Source organism: Pteropus vampyrus, unplaced genomic scaffold (genome assembly GCF_000151845.1).
Source record: "Pteropus vampyrus isolate Shadow unplaced genomic scaffold, Pvam_2.0 Scaffold623, whole genome shotgun sequence".
Lineage (NCBI taxonomy): Eukaryota > Metazoa > Chordata > Mammalia > Chiroptera > Pteropodidae > Pteropus > Pteropus vampyrus.
The window spans coordinates 408,298-431,223 of record NW_011889404.1 but is presented as its reverse complement, the minus strand read 5'-3'; the positions used below and the strand labels follow the sequence as shown (position 1 = coordinate 431,223).

The following is a 22,926-nucleotide window of genomic DNA, read 5'->3' as shown; positions in this document are numbered from 1 at the left end:
TTCTATCTCCTTTTTTATGCTCTTGAGGTTTTCATTACGCTCATCCATTCTCCCTATAAGTTCATTGAGCATCCTTATAACCATTATTTTGAACTCTATCTCTGGTAGGTTGCTTGCCACCATTTCATTTAGCTTATTTTCTGGAGTTTTCTCCTGTTGTTTCATATGTGGCATGTTTCTTTGTTTTCTTATTTTATTAGCCTCTCTGTGTTCGTTTCTATGTCAAGAATGTTTGTTTCGTTTCTCAGCCTTGGCCAGATCCTTAATGTGGAAGGAGTCCTGTGTGGCCCAGTGGCGCACTCTCCCTGATCCCTTATACCAGGAACTATGGATGTGATCTTTGTGTAGGCTGTGTGTGATCTTCTGTTGTTGCCAAGCCTTTATTATTGTTAGTAGATCAGTGGATGAGATTAACGCTCAGGCTGACTAATTGTGGGAATTGGCTGCACTCACAGGGTAAGCGTTGTTGTATAGGGGCTGACCCCACTGAGTGGGATTTGCACTAGCAGGCTTGTGTACTTGTTGCAACCACCCTTTGTGTGTATCACTAATAAGATTAGTCAGGAGTTGGTTCATTGCGGTCTGGTGGCAGCCTCCAGATGCGTTGGTTTTGTGGCCCCTTGGGAGGCCTGTAGGCCAAGTCAGACACTGCTTTTGATTGCTCAGGGCTACCTGGTGAGAATTACAAAGCAATCTGCTGATGGTTGTGGCTTATGCTTGATCTAAAGGTAAGTGGAAGAGACAACACTGTAGGCAGCTGTCGGTTATCCCCCGCCCCTGACCTATGGCAGTTTAGGGACTAGTGCTCCTCAAGGCCTGACACTGCATGTCAGTTGCTTGTAAGTCTCTGAAACTATATGATTCTCTGGTTGACATATGTGTTGGGTGGTGCAGGGACCCTGGGAGTCTCCTGGGTCTATTGAGTAAATTTCCCTCTGTTTACGTGCCAACACTGTCTTTGTGGCTCCCTGTACAAGTTTCCACTTGTAGCAAGGTCAACTTAAGAGAGGAGAGGAGGTATCTGAAAAATGTAAAGGGAAGGGCTTGCAGAAATGACCTACTCAGCTGGTTATAGATTAATCACATCCTATAGATCTCTAAATAGCCTTCTGGAAACTCTCGCCACACCAGCTTCGATGTGGCTTCTTTGTATTATCAGATATAGGTGTTATGATCAGCTGGACTTCAGGTGATTCTCCACATGGATTACTTTATAAATTGGTTGTAATTTCAATGCAGTCCTGGGAGGAGACGAGCCCTGCTTTTACCTAGTCTGCCATCTTCTTCCAACCATGTATTTTAATGTATTGTTAGCTCATTTCTTTTTACTACTGAATAGTATTCCATTGTCTGGGTATACCATTCACCCACTGAGGGACATCTTGGTGACTTCTTTGTTTTGACAGTTATGATAAAACTGCTGTAGACATCCATGTGCAGGTTTTTATAGTCATAAGTTTTCAACTCATTTGAATACCAAGATACTGTCATGCCAAACTGTCTTCCAAAGTGACTGTACAATTTTTGCATTCCCACCAGCACTGTGTGAGAGTTCTTATTATTACACACCCTCAGCAGTATTTAGTGGTGTCAGTGTTCCATATTTTTGCCATTCTTATAGGTGCGTATGGCTCTCATTGTTGTTTTAATTTGCATTTCACTGGTGACATATGATGTTAAACATCTTTTCATATGCTTATTTTCCATCGCATATCTTTGGTGACATGTCTGTTAGGTCTTTGGCCCATTTTCAGATTGGGTTGTTAGTTTTCTTACTGTTGACTTTTTAAGACTTCTTTGTATATTTTTGGATACTAAGTCATTTATCAGATATATGTTTTGCAAAGATTTTCTCTCAGTCTGTGGCTTATATTTTATTTCCTTAAAAGTGTCTTTTGCAGAGAAGTTTTTAATTTCAATGAAGTCCAGTTTTATCATTTATTTTCTTTCAGGATTGTGCTTTTGGTATCATATCTAAAAAGTCATAACTAAAGATCATCTAGGTTTTCTTGTTTATTATCTTCTAGGAGACTTATAGTTTTGCATTTTACTTTTAGGTTTATGATCTACATTTTTTTTTCTTTGCATATGGATGTCTAGTTGTTTCAGTACCTTTTTTTGAAATAACTGTCATCGTATTGCCTTTGCTTCTTTATCAAAGATTAGTTGACTACATTTATGTGGGTTTATTTCTGGGTTCTCTATTTTGTTCCATTGATCGATGTATCTGATCTTTTGCTAATACCACACTGTCTTGATTACTGTAGCTTTGTAGTAAGTCTTGCAGTCAGGTAGTATCAGTCCTCCAGCTTTGTTCTTCTTCAGTATTGAATTGGCTATGCCAGGGCCCTTTGGACTTTGGACTCGGTTTGTCAATATACACAAAATGACTTGCTGAGATTTTGACTGGAATTTCATTGACTGTAGAAATCAAGTCGAGAGGAACTGATATCTTGACAATATTGAATCTTCCTTTCCATGAATATGGACTGTCTTTCCATTTACTTAATTCTCTGATTTTGTTCATCAGAGTTTCATAGTTTTTCTCATATATATCTTGTACATATTTTGTTAGATTTATACCTGAGTATTTCATTTTGGAGGGTACTAACGTAAATGAAATTATTCTTAATTTCAAATTCCAATTGTGTTCATTGCCAATATATAAGATAACAGTTTACGTTTCTACATTGACTTTGTATCCTACAGCCTTGTTAGAATCACTTACAGTTCCAGCAGTTCTTTGGTTGATTGCTTGGGATTTTCTACATAGACAATCGTGTCATCTGCAAACAAAGACAATTTTATTTCTTCCTTCCCAGTCTGCATATATTATTTCACTTTCTTGTCTTATTTCATTAACTTGGACTTCTAGTTAGCGATAGTGAGTATCCTTGCCTTGTTCTGTTCGTTGAGGAAAAACATCTAGTTTCTCATACTAAGTATGTAACTATAGGTTTTTGTAGTTGCTCTTTGTCAAGTAGAGGAAGTTCCCCTCTATTTCTAGTTTGCTGTGAACTTTTATCATGAAAGAATGTTGGATTTTGTCAGATGCTTTATCTGCATCTATCGATGTGATCCTAATATTATTTTTCTTTAGCCTGTATGTCTGATTAATGTAAGTCAGTTTCATTAATTGATTTTCAAGTATTGTACTAGCCTTGCATACCTAGAATAAATTCCGCTTGGTCATGGTGTATAACTCTTTTTATATAGTGTTGAATTCGATTTGTGAATGTTTTGTACAAGATTTTTGCATCTATGTTCATGAGAGAGACAGATCTGTAGTTTTACCTTCTTGTCTTTGTCTTATCTTTCTGTCTTCCTGTCTGATTTTCCTTTCTCTGGCCTTGTCTGATTGTATTAAGGTAATTCTTGGCCTCATAGAATGAGTTAGGAAGTGTTTCCTCTGCTTCTAATTTCTGGAAGAAATTGTAGAGAATTGGTGTAATATCATTAAATCTTGGGTAGAATTCATCACAAAACCTGTCTAGGCCTGGTGCTGTTTTGGAAGGTTATTAATAATTGATTCAATTTTCGTACTAAGTGGAGACCAAATCAGATTATTTATTTCTCCTTTTGTGAGTCTTGGTAGATTGAATTTTTCAAGGACCTGGTTCATTTTACCTAGGTTATCAAGTTTGTGGTCATAGAATTGTTCATATTTTTTTTATTGTTCTTTTAATGTCCATGGGATCTGTAATGATGGCCCCTCTTTCATTTCTTCCATTAGTAATTTCTAGTCTCTTTTCTTTCTTAACCTTGCTAAAGGCTTTATCAATTGATTGATCTTCCCTCCCACACACACACAAAAAACCCATCTTTTTCTTTTATTGACTTTTCTCTATTTGCTATTTTCAATTTCATTGATTTCTGCTGCTCCACTTTTTATAATTTTTCTTCTGCTTACCTTTGAATTTAATTTTCTTTTATTTTTCTAGTTTCTTCAGGTGGAAGCTGAGATTATTGATTTTAGATCTTCTTTGGTAATGTATGCATTTAGTGCTATAAATTTCCCTCTAAGCATTGCTTTGGCTGCATCCCACAAATTTTCTTAAGTTGTGTTTCATTTTAATTTAGTTAGAAATATTTAAAAATTTTTCCTCAGACATTATCTGTGTGTTATTTAGAAGTGAGTCGTTTAATCTCTTAAGTGTTTTGGCGTTTTCCTGGTATCTTTCTGTTATGATTTCTAGTGTAATTCCAATGTGATGTGAGAATATCCTTTGTGTAATTTCTATTCTTTTAAATTTGTTAAGGATTGTTTTATTGCCCAGAATGTGATCTCTCTTGGCGAATGTTCTGTGTGAGCTTGAGAAGAATGTTTGTTCTACTTTTGTTGGATGAAGTACTCTATAAATGTCAATTAAATCCAGTTTATTGATGCTGTTGTTCAGTTCAACTTTATACCTACTGATTTTTTGTCTTTTGGCTCTGTCAGTTATTGATAGAGGATGTGGAAATCTCTATTAAATAGTAGATTCATCGGTTTCTCCTTGCAGTCTATCAGTTTTTACCTACTGTATTTTGGTGCTCTTTTTTTAGGCACAGATGCATTAAGGATTGTCTTCTTGGCAGACTAACCTCTTTATCATTATGTAATGCCCCTCTTTATCCTGATGATTTTTCTTGCTCCAGAATTTACTTTGTCTGAAATTAATGTTTTACTCTGGCTTTCTTTTGATTAGTATAGCAAAGTATCGTTCTCTTTATCTCTTTTTCCCCTTTGTTAAAACAATTTATTTTTATTTTTTAGCAGACTTCATTTTTTTCTGTCTTTATTGAAATATAGTAGACAATTAGTTGTTTGTATTTACATTATACAATTCAATGAGGTTTTTTTCAATTATATTTGGCATACAATAATATACCAGTTTCAGCTGTATAGCATAGTAATCAGAGATCCACATAACTCGCAAAGTGATCACTTAACTAAATCTAGTACCCCTCTTCCCCCTTACATATTTATTACATTGTTATTAAACATCTTCCCCATGTTACACTCTATATCTCCATGTCTATTCTGCAACTATCCATTTGTACCTCTTAATCCCTTTACCTTTTTTTTGTCCTCCCATCTAGTATTCCTCTATTCTCTGTATCTATGAGTTTATTTCCACTTTTGTTGTTGTTGTTTTGTTCTTTAGATTACACATGTATGTGAAATCATGCGAACTTGTCTTTCTCTGCCCAACCCATATCATTCAGCACAATATCCTCTAGGTCCATTAAGGCAATATCTTTTTCCAGCCCCCTTCCTTTTCGTAGTAAGTAGAGACCAAATCAAATTATTTATTTCTCCTTTTGTGAGTCTTGGTAGATTGAATTTTTCAAGGAGCTGGTTCATTTTATCTAGGTTATCAAGTTTGTGGTCATAGAATTGTTCATATTTTTTTATTGTTCTTTTAATGTGTGTCTTTTAATCTGGAGTGAGTCTCTTGTAGGCAACATATGTAGGGGTCTTGTTATCTTATCCATTCAGCCACTCTATCTTTTGGTTGGAGCACTTAATTCTTTTCCATTAGAGGTACTTGTTGATAGGGATGTAGTCATTACTGTTCTTCATTCCTGTTTTTGATATGTGTTTTTTCTTCTTAAAGAAGTCCCTCCAACATTTCCTGTAATACTGGCTTGGTGATGATATATTCCTTTAGTTTATTTTTGTCTGGGAAGCTCTCTATCTGTCCTTCAACTCTAAATGATAGCTTTGCTGGATAAAATATTCTTGGTTGTAGATCCTGGTTTTTTTATCATGTCAAATATCTTGTGCCAAGCCCTTCTGTCCTGCATAGTTTCTTTTGAGAAATCAGCTGCAATTTTATGGGTGCTCCCTTGTAAGTATCTAACTGCTTTTCTCTTGCTGCTTTTAAGATTCTCTCTTTGTATTTAACCTTTGGCATTTTAATTATGATGTGTTTTGGTGTGGGCCTCTTGGGGTTCCTGGTTTCTGGGACTCTCTGAGCTTCCTGGGGTTTTATGTCTGTTTCCCTCACCAGGTTAGTTAAGTTTTCCATCATTATTTCTTCAAATAGCTCTTCAATGCCTTTTTTTTTTCCCAGTACCCCCATGACACAGAGATTTTTACATTTAATAGTGTCCCATAGGCTGCTTAAATTATTATTATAGTCTTGGCTTCTTTCTTGCCATTCTGATTCAGTATCCTTGGCTTTACCATCCTCTATATAGGTCATTTAATCTTTATTCACTCTGTTTATCCATTTAATATACTTCTCAATATGTGTTCTTTATTTCTGACTGGTTCTCTTTTATAATTTCCATTTCCATTTTTATGTTTCTTATCTCTTTGTTAAAGTTATCACTAAATTCATCTACACTTCCCATAAGTTCATTGAGCATCTTTATAACCAGTGTTTTGAACTCTGCATCTGTTACATTGCTTGATTCCATTATTCCTGGATCTCTGTTCTGTTCTCTCGTATGGTTTCTGCTTCTTTGTCTTCCCATTTTGGCTGCCTTTCTGTGTCTGTTTCTATGTACTAAGCAAAGCTTTTAAGTCTCCTGGTCTTATTAGTGTGGCTTTGTGTGGTAGGTGTCCACTGGTAGGTGTTCAGCTGCAGGCTAAATTTAGCCCCAGACTATGCCCCTCTGGGGCCACCTGTTAAGATTCAGCAAGCAATCCTTAGATTCTGTGCTTATAGTTGCTTCAAAAGGCCACAGCAGAAACTGAGGCCACTGCCACCAGTGTGAGTCTAGGTGCTGCTCAGCAAGGGGCACTGGACTAAATGAGGACACACCTGGATGTGGCTTAGGTGGGGCCGTGAGTTGGGAGAGGCAGAGTTTCAGGGAATCCTCTGGGCGGAGTGACCTCTGTTATCCACTTTGATGACATCTCTGCTATGGCAGCGCTGAGTCTGTGCACTGGGGGGTGGGGGGGTGGGGGGATGGGTTAGGGCTCAACAGAGGAACAGTGGATATCGCCGGCACTTCTGTACAGAGCGAGTCTCTCCTTGGCCCTCACTCTGACAATATCTCCCTGTAAGTCCCTGGTGCCCGCTGCACAGCTGGACTGGTGCTGGTGCTCAGAACAAGCAGGTCCGTCACCACAAATGTCTGCTCATGGACACAGCCCCTTTAAGAGGTGTCTGCAGCTTCCATGGCCTCTGTCCCACTCAGTTGCTGGGGACCGGGCAGCCTTGCGTCCTTGCCCTGTCCTGCCTTCTGCTGTTGCAGGGTGATTTCTTATATTTCTCCCTAGTTGTATGGCTTGTTCATTTGGATCTCAGGCGATTTTCTTTGCTGTTTGCTTCTTGTTTCTGTCACAACTTTGATTTGGTCGCCAGAGGGATGAACAGAACCTCTATTATCTACGCCATTTTTTTCCCCTCCAACAGACTTAATTTTTTAGAGTAGTTTTAGGTTCATAGCAAAATTTGACAGAAATCAGAAACAGCTCCTATATTCTCCCTACCCCTGCACTATCCCTTTACTTTTAAACTCTATGCATTTTTATATTTAAAGTGGTTTTCTATAGAAAATGTATAGTTCACACTTGTTTTCCCCCCACTCTTACAGTCTCTATCTTTTAACTTGTATATTTAGACTATCAATGTTTAAAGTGATTATTGATAATATTGGATTAGTATCTATTGTATTTCTTTGTTTTCTGTTTGTTGCCCTTATTTGTTTTGATTTTTGTCTTTCACTCTTTTTCCGCTTTTTATGGTTTTAATTGAGCATTTTATATTATTTCATGATTTCATTTTTCTCCTTTTTTAGTGATTGTCCTTGAGTTTGCAGTATATATATTTATGGCTAAGCCAAGTGCACTTTCAAATTCATTATACCACTTATGGGTAGTGCAAGTTCCTTATAGTAGAATATTCACAGTTTTTCCCTCCCATCTCCTGTGACATTGCCATCATTCATTTTACTTATCCATAAGCCATAATCACTAAGTACATTGTTGCTATTATTATTTTGAACAAATTATTATCTGTTAAGTCACTTAAGAATAAGAAAAGAAAAGATTTTAATGTTCTCTTAATTTATGTCTTCTCTAATAGTCTTCCTTTCTTTATGAAATTTCTGACCTGTCTTTTCCTTCTCTCTGGAGACATTCTGTAAACATTTCTTGCTGGGCAGGTCTACTGGTGAAAAATATCCTCAATTTTTGTTTGTCTGATAAAGTCTTCATTTCTCCTTCACTTCTGAAGGATAATTTTGCAGGATAGAAAATACGGGGTTGGTAGTTTTTTCTTTCAATCTTTTTTTTTTTTTCATTCTACTTTTTATTTTTATGGTTTCTAAAGAGAAATCTAATGCAATTCTTATCCTTGCTCTTCTACAGATAAGGTGTTCCCCACACCCCCTACCCTGACTTTTCTTTCAAGATTTTCTCTTTGTCTTTGATTTTCTGTAGTTTGAATGTGATATGGCTAAGTGTAGTTTTTGTTGTTTAATCTTGTTTGGTGTTCTTTGAGCTTTCTGGATATATAGTTTTGTGTCTGTCATTAATTTTTCAAAGTTTCCAGCTATTTATTACTTCAAATATATCTTCTGTTTCTATCTTCTCCTTCTGGTATTACTATTATGCATATGTTACACCTTTTGTAGTTGCCCCAGAGTCCTTGGTTAGTCTATTCTATTTTTTTTCTTTCTTTCTCCTCTTTGCATTTCACTTTTGGAAATTTCTATTGACCTATCTTGAAGCTCACTGATTTTTTTCTTAGCTTTGTTCAGTCTAATGATGAGCCCATCAAAGGCATTTTTCTGTAACAGTGTTTTTGATTTCTGGCATTTCATTTTGTTTCTTTCTTAGGATCCATTTCTGTGCATACATTGTCCATCTATTCTTGCATGTTGTCCACTTTTTCCATTAATGCCCTTAGCATATTCATCATAGTAATTTTATTTCCTGATATGATAATTCCAACATCCCTGCCATATCTGGAAGTGGGGCAGAGGTTGCAAACTGCCCACTGGCTGGCCACACTGGCCACAGGTGTCTGCCCATGATATATTACAGTTCCATCAGCTGCAATATATTAAATGCAGGAAATTTTACCTAAAGATGTGTGTTTCCGGGTTTCCTTGAAAAATGAGGAGCTCTGACAGTGCTCAGTGCACATTCACAAGGCTACCCTTATGGACCTATGCAGGCCTTGGCTGCCGTCTCCTGTCTCCCACTCCTCAGAGGCCATACTTCTATCTTCTCACACATGTCCACTCCCTCCCTATGGGCTAAGCACTGCATCCTCTGCGCCCGACACGTCCATTTGGCAGCTTGTTCTAGATGACCCCCAGGTCTCTGCCATGTGGAAGTGTGGTAGGTCACTGAAGGCCCAACTGTGTGGAGATCTGTGACCACTAGAACTTCTGTCATTTCTTTAGAGTAGCATCAGGGAAAGCCCTCCCATGTATTGGGCCTCTTGCTTCACGCTATGTCCCAGAACAGCACTAAATGTGACTTGTTGAAGGAACAAAAATATGGCGGGCAGACCCACTGTCCACCCTTGGCCTTAGTGTTCTCATCCCATCAAGGAGAGGGCTGGACAGGATGAATTTTTGCTGAGAGTTGTTTTTTTTTTTTCTGATGCTGCAAGAGCCCTAAATTCTTGCCTGCTTAAAGTGCTCTCAGAAAGTGCTGAGCAACTTACCATAAATGCTTGCTTTTGACCTGCATTCTATACAGATTTATTTTTGAGAGTCAGAGAGTATTTTGTTAAAACTCTATTTGTATATACTTTAAAACATTCAGATACCTCTGATTTGAATCAAATAAGTTTATTAGGGTTGTAGTTGTTCTTTAAAATTTTTGAAAGTAGATACCAGTATGTACTTACAGGGGAAATTCAGTAGTCAAAAATTTGTCTCTAGTGACAAGTCTGACCCTTCCCCACTGACCACCAGACTTCTTCAGAGGTGGCCACTGGAATCAGGTTTCTGAGTCTTTACAGAACATTCTGATCACAGAGGAGCATGTTCATGTATTTCCTTCAATGCCCTGCAAAAAAGAGTGTGTGCCCTACACTCTTCTGCAATGCTCTTTGCTTAACAGTACATCCTGGAAATTGTTCCAGATTAGAAATTGTGGAGTTTGTTCTTCTTGGTATTCCATACATTTACCCAAGTCTCCCACGGATGGACCCCTGATTGCTGCTGAAGTAAACACCCTGTGCACACCTGTGCCAGTGTACCTGTGCACTCTGAGAAGAGAGCCACAGACAAGGGAGCACATGTTCTCAGTATCAGCAACCCTGGAGGCCACGTGGGAATGCATGTGTGTTTGCAGCATCAGCACACCAAATGCTCCCTGTCCTCCTAGTGTTGTGACAGCCAATAGGTGGAACATCTTTCAGTGTGTTGAAAAACCATTTATGCCCTTTTCTATAAGCTTTTTACATAAAGTCACGATTTAAATCGCTGGTCAGGCAGTTTCATTATGTTTTCTTCTACGCTAGAGTCTTCCTCCTGTTTACTGCATCCTTGACAGGGAGACGAGGTCTCCCAGAGACATATGTGACTCCACAGAAAGCAGTCATTGAATTAAGCACTTGGTATTTTTCACTACTGGTGCCGCTGTTCATTGTTTGAAATTGTTTGTATTCTTGTGTCTGTGACTTGTGGCAGGCACTCTTTCAGAGTCAGGGGTGCTGTCCCCCTGAGCTGTGTTTCCTTGGGGTGCAGGAAGGAAGGGCCGTGTCTCCCTCAGGGCCCACAGCTAGCCCTGACGTGACCTTGGTTAATTAGAGCCATGAGCCTGTGTGCCTGCTTATTTCTCTCCAAAGAACACCTATCTAAACTAAACCTACAGACAAGATTTTGTATTTTTAAATTCTTTAGGAGTAAGATTTTAAGAAAGCAGCCCTTAGTGCATTGTTTCAGCTGAGTCCACATGAGTCACTTGGACCTCTTGGGTGCTTTCCTCACTCTGGTCCCTCCTGTTCTTGTTTGCTCTCAGACAGATGTCTGCTCTGTTGCGTCCTTCACTGGAGTGACTGTGCCAATGGGAAATCAAGGACTTTCGCTCTTCCTCTGGGACAGGGAGGCCCTTAGGTTTCTAGGTCACAGAGCTTTAGTGCCTCTGGGACTTTGGAGAGGAGCCAGGCAGAGCAGTTCCCTTAGCGCTGAGTAACGGGCGCTAGAGATAAATGACTTAAGTCCTGCAGGCAGGGGACTTGCTTGACTCCGTCTGTGATTTCCACCAGTCACGCTTAGGTTTTCCTTTAGCAAGTATAGTCCAGAAATGCAGCTGAGTAGTGAATTTTTAGATAATGAGGCAAAGCTGGCCCCTCGGCACAGATTGTGGCCGAGGGCCATGGATGGTGACTAGAAACAAATCTGGAACTTGGGTCCATTTTGTAAGGGGTTCTGTGTCCCCTAGGAGGGAAGTTTTAGCCCCAGGTTTCCAGGGCTGACAGGGCCACAGCCTGGCCCCACCCGCCTCCCTAAAACAGGTCCTTCTGCAGCAGCTTCGAGGTCTGGTTTGTCTTCAGACACGTGCCTGACCCAGCAGTGGGGGTGAGACTTGACATCCAATGTTCCAACCTTCCCAGAAGCTCTCTGCTCCCATCTGGACCTTTTGCTAAGACAGTGTGATTGTCAGGACATATTGCTAAGTGGAACCCCCTGCCTCCAGGGCAATAACTGATTCCTGCTAGATCATCTCTGGATCCTGAGGCCACAGGTCAGATGTTGTGGGGGCTGCAGAGTAACCCCTCACAGAGTCCCTTCTTCATCACCTGACAGTGGACTTGCCTTGGCCAAGAGATTGCCTTGGTCTTCGTACATATAAGGGACAGGCTGACCCATGTCTGTGATCTACACCAGCACCACACATGGGCACCCACACCAGAAATACAGCTCAAGTGAAGTCATGCAGGAATGCCAGACAGTCCAGAATGTGCCTCTATAGGGACCACTGGCCAGGAGCCTATAACAGGCAACACGGCCAAAGACAAAAAACTCGTCCCCGTTTAAGGAGCCCAGAGACTCCATAGCCGGTGCCACATCGTATTCTGGGTCCATAACAGCTGTTAAAAATGTTGTTGAGACAACTGGAGAAATGTGGATGTGTAGACACCTACATTAGGACACATTTTGGGCATTAACTTTGATGCTGTGGTTATGGTGCAGATGGTCCTGTTTTTAGTAGACTTCAGGCTGATAAATTGGTGAGGGCAGGAATATAAAGCAAATGAGGCCAATTGTTAACCATTTGAGAATGTGAGTAAAGGGAACACAGGTCTCCATTGTACTAATCTGTCAACATTTCTTTAAGTTATAAATTTTTAAAATAAGAATTGGGTGAGGAGAGCCTCTCAGGGGACAGTGACATTGAGTGAGCAGAGAACTGTCACCTGATTGCCTCTGCCCAAGCCCCTCATCTGTGCAGGGGAGGTCTTGGGTCCTGTCCATACCCAGGTGGCACCCACTTGTAGATGCCTCACTTCTGTACTCTGCCTCACTTGGGACTCTTCCCTTGGCCCTGTGCTGGATCCTCACTAGTCCAGTTAATCCTTACACTGCCCTACACCCTGACTTTGGTGCCTTTTTCCAGATGAAGGACCAAGCCTAGGGGTGCGAGTCACCTGCCCCACGGCAGCCAGTAGGAGAGGCGCGTGGATATCAGGGACCTTGCCCTGCATCTCCTACCACTGAATGAGCTATATCAATTTATAGAGTCATGACCTGCCCTGTCTAAACTATTGAACTAGAAAAGAGAAGCAAACTCCATGTGCCCCACAAGGGTACATCTATGAACATGAGTGTTATCTTGTTTGTGTGGACACGTGTGTCTCTTCTGAATTATGTTAACTTGAGAAATTGAAGCACAGGCTCTCTGGGCCCTGCTTTCCTCACCCTACTGCTGGGCTTCCTCCAGATTCTCGTGAGTGGCATTCTCAGTGATGACTTGGAGGATGGTGCAGGCTCCTCTCTAGATTGCCTGCCTATGGTTTCTGTCCTGCTATGGCTTGTTTCTCTTGGACTCCTCATCCTCCTGAGGGGAAGTATGGAGAAGCACAATAAAAGGTATCAAAGCTAGGGAGGAAAAAGCTTTGGGTGAGGTGGGGGCAGGACCAAGGCTGCCAGCCCCTCCATCATCTCCTTGGAGATGGGAAGGGCTTGGGCTGGGTCCCCTCACCTCAGAGGCCTGGAGTAGTGGAGGTGGCATATGTGAGAAGAGGGAATGGATGTTGACATTCTTCCCATGCAGATTCTGTAATTCCCTCTGGAGTTTTGTTCTTTCTCAGCCACTTGCTGCCAGAAATGATAACATGTGTTATGGCCCATCAGCCCAGCAGGAGAAAGTGATGATGATGATGGGCTAGATGTTGGTGGTGGTGATGTGATGGTGGTGATAGTGATGATGATGTAATGGTGAGGATGATGGTAATGGTGATGCTGGTGGTGATGATTATGTGATGGTGATCATGTTGGTGATCATGATGATGATGACAAGGAGAAGGAGGAGGACAGCGATGATGATAATAGTGGTGGTGGTGATGGTGATGATGAGGAGAAGAGTGGTGATGATGATGGTAATGGTGTTGATGGTGATGTGATGATGGCGATGATGGTAGTGGTCATGATGTCATGGTGACGATGGTAGTGGTGATGATATGATGGTGGTGATGGTGTTGATGAAGGTGATGGTAATGGTATTGGTGATGGTGGTGGTGATAATATAATGGTAATGATGATGATGGTGATGAGGTGGTAATAATGACTGTGATGATGGTGATGGATATGACAAGCAGTAAACTGTCTTCGCCGGGCCCTGCTGTGTGCCAGACACTGTGCTGGGAATTGCACATACAACCCTCTTCAGTTCATCTAACCCACCATCAAGGGCCAGGAGGACAATTGTCCTTTGCATTTCATAGCCTGTTTTCATCTCTTCTGAGTATCCAGTCCATTTCCATAGTCCTGGTCACCTATCTATGGCTGTGTAATAGGCACCCCAAAGCCTAGTGCCTTCTGACAGTAATCACACTGTTTTGTTCCTATGAGTCGGCATCTTGGACTCAGGAGACAGACCTCATTCGGGCCCGCAAAGCCCTGTCATTGTTCTGTTGCTGAGTCCCCATGAGAGTCAAGTGGAAAACAAATGGTCTATATCAGCGGTCTGCAACCTTTTTGGCACCAGGGACCAGTGCTCCTATGAGAATCTAATGCTTGATGATCTGAGGTGAAGCTGAGGTGATGATACTAGTGCTGGGGAGCAGCTTCAAATACAGATGAAGCTTCGCTCGCCTGCCGCTCACCTCCTGCTGTGCAGCCTGGTTCCTAGCAGGCCACGGCCTGGGGGTTGGGGATCTCTGGTCTCTGTGACCCTTGGAGGTCCTCTTGCACTGAATCACCACACTGGCAACCCTCTAGGAGGGAGCAAGACTTCTCCTTTGTGGGGCAGTGTCACCTGCTGTCCCTGGGCTGTGGCAGGCATCCCATTACCCCCTGCATACACATCCTACCCCCACACTCACTCTAGGCCAACCAGACTCTATTAGCTGTTTCCTCTTTTCCTTTTCCCACTCATTTTTGTGACTTGTTCTCTGAGGGCCTGGCTGCATTAGGGATCTGGCTCAGGAGGCCTCCTTCATTTGGTGCCGGGACCCAGGAACAACAGGAGAAGGGGCACTCGGGCCATTCCAACCTTCACACTAAAGCATGGCTTTTACTACCTGTTATATAGAGAATACACACCCTTTTTGGTGACTTAGCAAAGTACAGAAAAATATAAACAGAAAGCAAGCATGCCATCATCCAGCATCAGTGCAGAGCCCTCCTGGGTGTCATGCTGCACCAGTGCTGTAGTTTTAGTGTCTGTAAATCTTAAACGTCTCAACTCAAAAATATGTACAACTGAGTTTTAATGGGTGCATAATATTCTGCCAGGTGAGCACAGCATGACATGAGTATCTGACCTCCTGGCTGGAGGGATTTGCTGTTTCTAATTTTTGCTATTTTAAGTAATTTTGGGATGACCCACCTTGCTCATGAATCTTGTGTGCGTTTCTACTTTTCGCCTTAGATGTGGCATTACCAACCTGTAGGATAAAAACTTTTTTAAAGCTCTTGGCACACATGACTGTTTCAGGTGATTCCTTCCCATGTTTGTCGCCCCACGTGCAGGATGAGCACCCTGTCCCTGCAGCCCTACCCATATTATTACCATTACTGATGGATCAGCTGTGCCACCACTGAGCTCCTCAGTGCCTCCCAGCAATGCTACAAGGCCAACCAGATGAGGGGAGGCTCTGTTTGTCTCCCACCCCTTTGGGATCGAAAAGGGCCACTTCCTTTTTTCTTTAAGGCTCCTCCTATAACTTAAAAAAAGAAATACATGTCAGAACAGATTTACCGAAGTTGTGGTTTCTATTAAGTCAACACTCTTCACAACAACAATTAAAAAAAAAAAAAAAAAAGCCCGTGCAATATAATTGTGGAGTCAGGACATAATTTGCAAACACTAAGCACTCCAGTGTAGGGCACCCAGGCCTGGGAGCCCAGGAGCCTGTGCCCTGGAAGAGCTCTCCTCTGGAAAGTCCCGGCAGAGGGCAGAGCAGGGGATTCCTGTGGGAACTCCTTGGAGAAGCGCTTCCTCTCTAGTCCTTGGTGCCTCCAGGGTCTCACAAGCAGAGCAGCTCCCAGGGCAGATCCCAGGGCAGATCCCAGCTGTGCACAAGGAGCAGGCTTCCCTGAGGGCAGCAGGCCTTGGGCAATTCTGATGGCTTGTACTGCCTTGCAAGTGCCTGAATTCTGAACTTCCTTCCCTTCTACCCCTTCAGTTCCTTTTTCTTGGTCATTTTCTTTGTGGCTTATTCCCCTACCCCACCCAACTCCACCTTTGAAAATTCTGTTATCTTTCTACTTCCTGGGTCCTGGGCACTAAATTAGCTTTAACCTCAATTGAGGTTGACTCAGTACAAGGTGCCAGGGTCACTAGTGGCTGAGATCAAACCAGTCTCTGGCCTCACTGGGTCGTGCTCCCCTGAAAATACAGCCTCTTCCTTCCCCAGTTCTCACTACCCAGCCTCTGCGGGGTGAACTGAGTGAGCTCACAGACAGGAACACGCAGGCACATACACACACTCATACACATAGATACACGCACCCAGCTTTGTTATGGGTTTTCCACCAAAAAGGATTGTACTATACACATTTCCCTAGAACTTGGTTTTTTTTTTTTTTCACTTCATGATATCTTGTGAATTTCTTTCCAGGTCCATATGCAAAGATCTACTTAATTCTTCTTATTTTAAAATTAAATTTGCAGTATTCTGGCCACACAGAGCACTCTGCAGTGTGTGTTCTGTGGTGTGTACAGTGACAAGACATGGCAGCTTCCATGTGCTTGTTTACTTCCCCGAGTATCTCAGCCATTTCATGACCACACACTTGGAGCTGCTAGTCTCAGCCATTGCCTCGTGGTCCATGGCCTGTGTCCCATGGTGGATGGGTGGGGTCTTGCTCATCCTCTGTGCCTGTGATGCACTTTTGAGTGTCTTGCCCCTACTCAGGCCACTCCACTCAACACATGCATTGCTGGGCTGGCTGGTGGTCTCCACTTCTTTATGGTGTAAGGCCTGGGTCTGTCCTTGGTCCTGGTTCTGCCCGATCCCTCAAATGTCACACAGGCAGCGCCATCCTTGAACTCCTGAGAGGCCTGAAAATTTATGGAAATGTCGCTTGTTCATTTGAGCCTATCTTTTAGGGCCCTGGGGCCTTGGGTGCGGTGACCTGGATTCTCGGGAGTTGGGAGGGAGAGCAAGATCAGCAGGGTTTAAAGAGATATCTTAAGTGACCCCTGTGGCCTGTGCTCCCACCTGCAGCCTACCACCAGGGTTAGCCACAGCCTTTTGACAGGGATGATAGAGCTGGGTGGCCTGGATTTGGTCCCTGAAACTCCCGTATTCCAGGAAGGCCTGAGGCTCTCCCTAGACCAAAAAAGAGCAAACGTAGCAATTATCTGGCTGTCTCTTTGCTGAGCTGTCAGAGCCATTGAAGTTGTTCTGTCTTAGAACTGATATCTGGGTGACTTTAGTTCTTTCCTGTGGCCCCGCAACACCCTCCTGGTATTCCCTCTGTCCTGAGTTAACTACCTGGGATTTGGTCCTCTCTCTCTCTCCCCCTCCGCCCCCTCGCCACCCTTTCCTCTACTCTTCCTCCACATACTTTTCCTGCCCTCCTTTCACTACAGTTGTGCTCACCTGGCCCCCAGCCCTAGGCCTCGTGTAACCACTTAGGCCACAGCTTCTATGTGGGCCCATCTTGGGTCTGGACTGCCTTGTGCAGATGTGGCGACCTCAGGGACACAGATGCAGCAGGGCCTGGCTGTGTCCAGGGCCCAGCTCTTAGCCAGCAGGTGTTCCTCATCTTCCATCTGTCCTAGGACCTTCTGCAGGTAACTTGGAGCCATTGCTTGGGCCTAGAGCATGGGGCAAGTCTAATGCCTGCCTCTCAGGAGGGCAGTGCCCACCTTCCTTCAAGAATCCCCTGAGTCTGGGCCCGGGTGCTGTGAGGAACATCCTTCCTCCTCCTTGGCACACCTCAGTCCTCACCGAGCCTTTATCTACGTAGTCCCTGCATGCAAACCACGTGGGGCAGGGGACAGGTGAAGACTCGGGCACCCTGCTGCAGACACAGGAGTTCGTGCAGATCAGGCTGTGGGTGCTGAGCCCCTACATCCATCTGGGGAAGTCCTTGAGCAAGCCCAGCTTTTGTCCTGGGCCAGCGGCAGTCTCCATGGGGAAGTGACCTCCAAGTCGGTGAGCTCTAGCTGCTTGGGCTTAAGTGGCCCTTAACAGGCTTTCTGCAGAGGGTGTATGTGGACATCCATCCACAGCATGTGCATATTTGGGATTTTCTTCAAACTGATGCTTTTAACCACTCGCCCATGGTATTTAGTGAAGGCAGACAGCCTTGATCACACACACTGAGGGTGCGTACTAAAGAATCAGTCTCCTCTGGAATGGTAGTGTCTTTGCTTCTGGCTTTAGTGCAGGGGAAATGCTTCAGACTTTTCCATAGCTGTTGTTATCTTCTCAGATTTTGGGGTAATTTCCTAAATAATTTCTTACTCGGAAAGCCTTCACTTTGGGATAATAAAATAAATACACAGTTTCAGTGAACAGTTGCTTAGCATGGATGGAGCTGACCATGACGTGGCCAAGCCTCACTGTGCAGGAGCTCACATGGAGCAGTGGGATCCCCGGGCCCTGGAGACACCTTGGGCAGGAGCTAAGCTGGGCTGTCCCCTCTGCACACAGCACAGCAGTGAGCTGGTTCTGGGGCCTTAGTTAACAAGCCAAGTAGCCCTTGCCAGGGTTGCAGGCATAGGCAGTAGGGGCCTGGTGGCCAGTCCAGGGGGTGCTGCTGCATCCCTTTTAGGGGAGGGGCTGGCCTGCCTGTGGTTACCCGCTGGTGGGTGGCCCTGGCTTCAGCATCCGTGCCTGCCTGTGGCCCAGGTCCTGGGCGGTTCTCCCAGGGGCAGCCCTAAGGTGTTTGGGGCCAAACAAGGGACCTACCTCTCATTTCCCCTCTCCATCCTGGGCTTCCATTCCACCCAGGTGAGACCTGCACCATCAGAGGGTGGTGGTGTAAAGAGAGAGCCCCAGTGGGTAGGGTGGGATGTTTCCGTGCACATTGTCATGACCCCTGGGTCTCAGCTTCCCCACCTGTTACATGGGCTGGTCTCCTCTGCCTTCCAGAGCATGATGGGACCTCAGAGACATGCGGGACCAGCAGGCAGTTTGAGGAGCCTGTCCTGGTACCCGGGACTGAAGACTGCCCATTGGGGGAGTTGTATTTTAAGATATGTTGATTTTCTCCCTTTTGATTGACCTGAAACTCAACCTTCACGTGGCCTTTGAGTGGGGGTGGCACATAGAGACCTCGTGGTAGAGCATACTACTCTCCTTGTAGGTCCCTGGGCCCCTATGGCTGGGGTTGACAAGGGTACATAATAGCCACCGGTATGTATGGCCCCTGATGGGACAGAAGCAGACCCATCAGAGAGGTGGGCTATCCTGAGTGTCTGTCTGCTCCAGAAACTTCCAGTTAGAAGATAGCCTGGAGCCACTACCAGGCATGACCTGGGCTGTGGATGTGGGATGTGGACAGGGGATATGGACTCAGAGTATGGATGTAGGGTGTAAACTCAGGGTACAGACTTGGGATGTGGACCTGGGGTATGAAACTGGGATGTGGAAATGGGTATGGACATGGGATCTGGACTTGGGGTATGGACACAGGGTGTAGATGCGCAGTATGGACCTGAGGTGTGGATATAGATGTGGATGCAGGGTGTGAATTCAGGTTGTGGATCTGGGCTATGGACGTGGGGTGTGGACAGGGGATATTGACTCAGAGTGTGGATATAGAGTGCGAACTCGGGTTGTGGAGGTAGGGTGCGAAATCTGGGTCCAGTTTCTGGATCAGGTTGATCGTGAATGGGTGTAGGGCTCTGCCTCTCACTCCAGCCCATGGCTCCTGGTGGGTGTGGGCTACGAGAACTCACTGCATGTGCAGCTGTGCAGCACTTGGCCTCGGCCATCTTCATCCGGTGACCATTTGTATCATGAGGCCACTTAATGGATGAGCAAACTGAGGCTGGCAGGCTCAAGGCAGTGTCCGGCTGTGGTTGCCATCTTCACTATGCCTTTGCCAACAAGGGGTGTCATTTTTGTGATGTATTTGATTGTGCTTGACTTGTCAGGTAAAAACGATATGGTGTAGTGATTGTAGCATGCCTTTCATGGGTGGTTGCTGAGGGAGCATCTCTTTCCCACAGTAGCTGGGTGCCTGTTCTGTTCCTGGCTCTGCCTTGATCTTCAGTAGGGAGAGGCTGTTAGTTCTTGGAGGAAGGATAGTATTTATTGGCTATATTTCTTGGCTGTATTTATTGTAAATATTTTTGATAATTTGCACTTGAAAATTTGTTTTTGATTTGGAGCACTTTTGATTCATCAGTGTACTCTCCGATTTTCTTTCCCATTTTTTTGTATGTTTGTTTAGAAAGTTACATGCATTGTGAGAGCCGACACATGCACCTTGCTTCACAGTCCACTCTTCAGATTGCTTGAACTTTATTTCAGTTTATGTTCTGAGATGAAGAGTGAGCTTAATGTTTTCAAAAACATGTGCTAGGTCTTTCTGGGCTTCAGGGTCCATTCCCAGAACTGCAGGATTGTGGCACCTGTGTAGTTAGCCACCTATCTGGGGCCCTGCGGCCTTGGTGGCCTGCGAAGGCTCTTGTCTGCTTGCTGAGTGCTGAGCCCAGTGCTTGGGGTGAGGGGAGGGCTATCTCATTGAATAGTGAGAAGACCTTTGGGTTTAAGCAGACATCTATCCTCTTGTGCCTCAGTTTCCTCATTGTACAATAGGGCTAATAATAATCATCCCCATTATTACAGGGTTATTCCAAAATTGTACATTTTAGGGCTCTTGCGGCTGCCTGATAGAGTGAGCACTCGGCCAGCCTTAGTGATGACGGGGTTTGTGGTGGTGATAACAGGATTGTGTCACTCTTACAAGGCTAGGTTCTTTTTCTTTTTTATTGAGATAAAATTCACATAACATAAAATAACCATTTTAAAGTGAACATTTCAGTGGCATTTAGCAATTCACAATGTTGTGCAACCATCGCCTCTGTCTAGTTCCTAATCATTTCATTTTCAAGGAGACCCCATGCCCACTGAACAGTCACTGCTCTGTCCCCTCTCCCTACATCCTCTAGCACCACGGTAGGTTTTCTGTCTTGATGCTTTTACCATATATGGGCATTTCATGTAATTGGGATCATGCAGTATGTGGCCTTTCACATCTGGCTGCTTTCACTCAGCATAAGTTTTTGAGGTTCATCCATGTTGTCGCTTGTGTTGGCCCTCCATTCCTTTTTAAGGCTGAATGATACTCCATTGTATGGCTGTACCACAACTGGTTTATCCACTTATCAGCTGCTTGACATGTGGGTTGCTTCCATCTTTTGGTTATTGTGACTAACGCTGCTGTGAACGTATGCACAAAGATTTGTTTGAGTATCTGTCCTCAGTTCTTTTTGATATATATACCTAAGAGTGGAATTGTTGCATCATGTGGTAATCCTGTATTTAACTTTCTAGGAATGGTCTTACTGTTTCCATATATATCGCACCATTTTACATTCAGACCAGCTGTGTAAGAGGGTTCTAATTTCTCCACGCTTTGGCAGCACTTGATATGTTTTCTGTTTTTTTTTTTTCTTTTTAAAATTATAACCATCCTAGTGAGTATGAGGAGCTATGTCATGGTTTTGATTTGCATTTCAGTGGCATGCAGATGACTAAGGATGTTGATCATCTTTTCATGAGCTTGTTGGCCATTTGTGTCTCTTTTTTAGGGAAATGTCTGCTAAAGTCCTTTGCCTATTTTTTAATTGATTTATCTTTTTGTTGAGTTGTAAAGTTTTTTATGTATTCTGGATGCTAGACCCTTATCAAGTATATGATTTGCAAATAATTTCTCCCATTCTGTATATTGTCTTTTCACTTTCTTGATAATATCCTTTAATGCACAAAAGTTTTTAATTTTGATGACATCCAATTCTTTTGTTGCTTGTCATTTTGGTGTCATATCTAGGAATCCATTTTGGTGTCATATCTAGGAATCCAAATCCAAAGCTATGGAGATTTATCCTTATGTTTTCTTCTAAGAAATTTACAGTTTTAGCTCTTATATTTAGGTTGTTAATCCATTTTCAGTTAATTTTTATATATGGTGTAAGGTAGGAGTTCAGCTTCATTCTTTTGATATCCATTTGTCCTAGCACCATGGTGCTGTCCCCTGGGGAGGGAGACTTGTGGCAGTCCCCCATGGGGTTCAGAGGGATCCCATGCATGGCTCCAAGCTGCCCCCAGTGAAGTGACCCTCCCTCAGACTCTCTGGGCTCTATGGTGACAGGCCTCATGGAGGCAGGCCTGCAGGATGACTTGTCCCTCCACCTATCCTGGCCATGCATAGTGAGGCCTTCCTTGCCCCTTCCTCCCTCTTCTTTGTCCCTTGACTTGCCCATGGGCCACTGTCTCTGCATACATTCTGCCCTATCTATGCTCACACTACCCTGGTCCCTCCCAGAAGGTGAGCAGGAGCTGCCCATGAGCTTTGCAGGGGAAGCTCTCTTGAACTGCTGAACGCCAGTGATGTCTGTATTTCCTACATTTTAGCTGTGTTGGAGTGGAAGAGGAGGAGGCCCCAGACATTGACATATACCACTGCCCGAACTGTGAGAAAACCCATGGGAAGTCTACCTGTAAGTACAAATCCTTACCACCACCCCTTGGATCTGACTGACCCTGATCTGGCTTGCTGGGGTAACACTCCCTGGGTGGTCACACCCTGGTGCTTGGGAACCACCTCTAGCCTCGTTTGCCACCTCTTATGACCTAGCCAGTCCCACTGCAGGCCCTCCTGATTGGTGTCTACACTGAAGGCTGCTATGCAAAGACCTCACTGGCTCTCTAAGGCCTGGGCAGGGGCCACAAACTCCAGCCCCCACAGAGGCGAAGCCTGTCTGAGACAGGGATGTGATGCAAGGCTACCCAGGGGGCTGCTTAGCCCAGCCCTGCATTGTGGGGGCCATCCCTTCCTCCCTTCTTTACCCTCCTGCAAGGTATCTTAGGCAGTTCCCTTTTCCAAACTGCCTGCTATTTGCCTATCCTGAGGACTTTATCTCCCCCCCTCCCCCACTTCCTCTGGTCCCTTGGTGGTGTGGCTGTTCCTGTTGGAGCTCCCCAGGGTGTAGGCTCATCCAAGGTTACTCCAGGGGATCCCGCATCATGGCTGAGTAAGTGGCGAGTTCCAAGGCTGAGCTTGCTGGGTGTGGTGGGCAGGGGTGCTATGATTTGCAGGGACTGAGGGAGGGCCCGGCTTGGGGGTAGGACAGATGGCATGAAGGGGTATTAATGTGTCCTCTGGTTTCTAGCC

At 44.1% G+C, this 22,926-nt stretch overlaps 1 protein-coding gene across 4 annotated transcripts in view; it reads left to right on the top strand.

The window, feature by feature from the left end:
- The window catches only part of PHF2 (PHD finger protein 2), a 91,529-nt gene that overhangs the window by 27,545 nt on the left and 41,058 nt on the right, over positions 1 to 22,926 (top strand). For 3 of the 4 annotated variants that reach the window (XM_023525776.1, XM_023525777.1, XM_023525775.1), the window contains exons 2-3: positions 22,167 to 22,252; positions 22,730 to 22,786. In XM_023525776.1, the coding sequence (XP_023381544.1) occupies positions 22,167 to 22,252; positions 22,730 to 22,786 (143 nt within the window). The remainder of the gene's footprint in view (positions 1 to 22,166; positions 22,253 to 22,729; positions 22,787 to 22,926) is intronic. The other variant, XM_011384781.2, reaches the window with a different exon arrangement.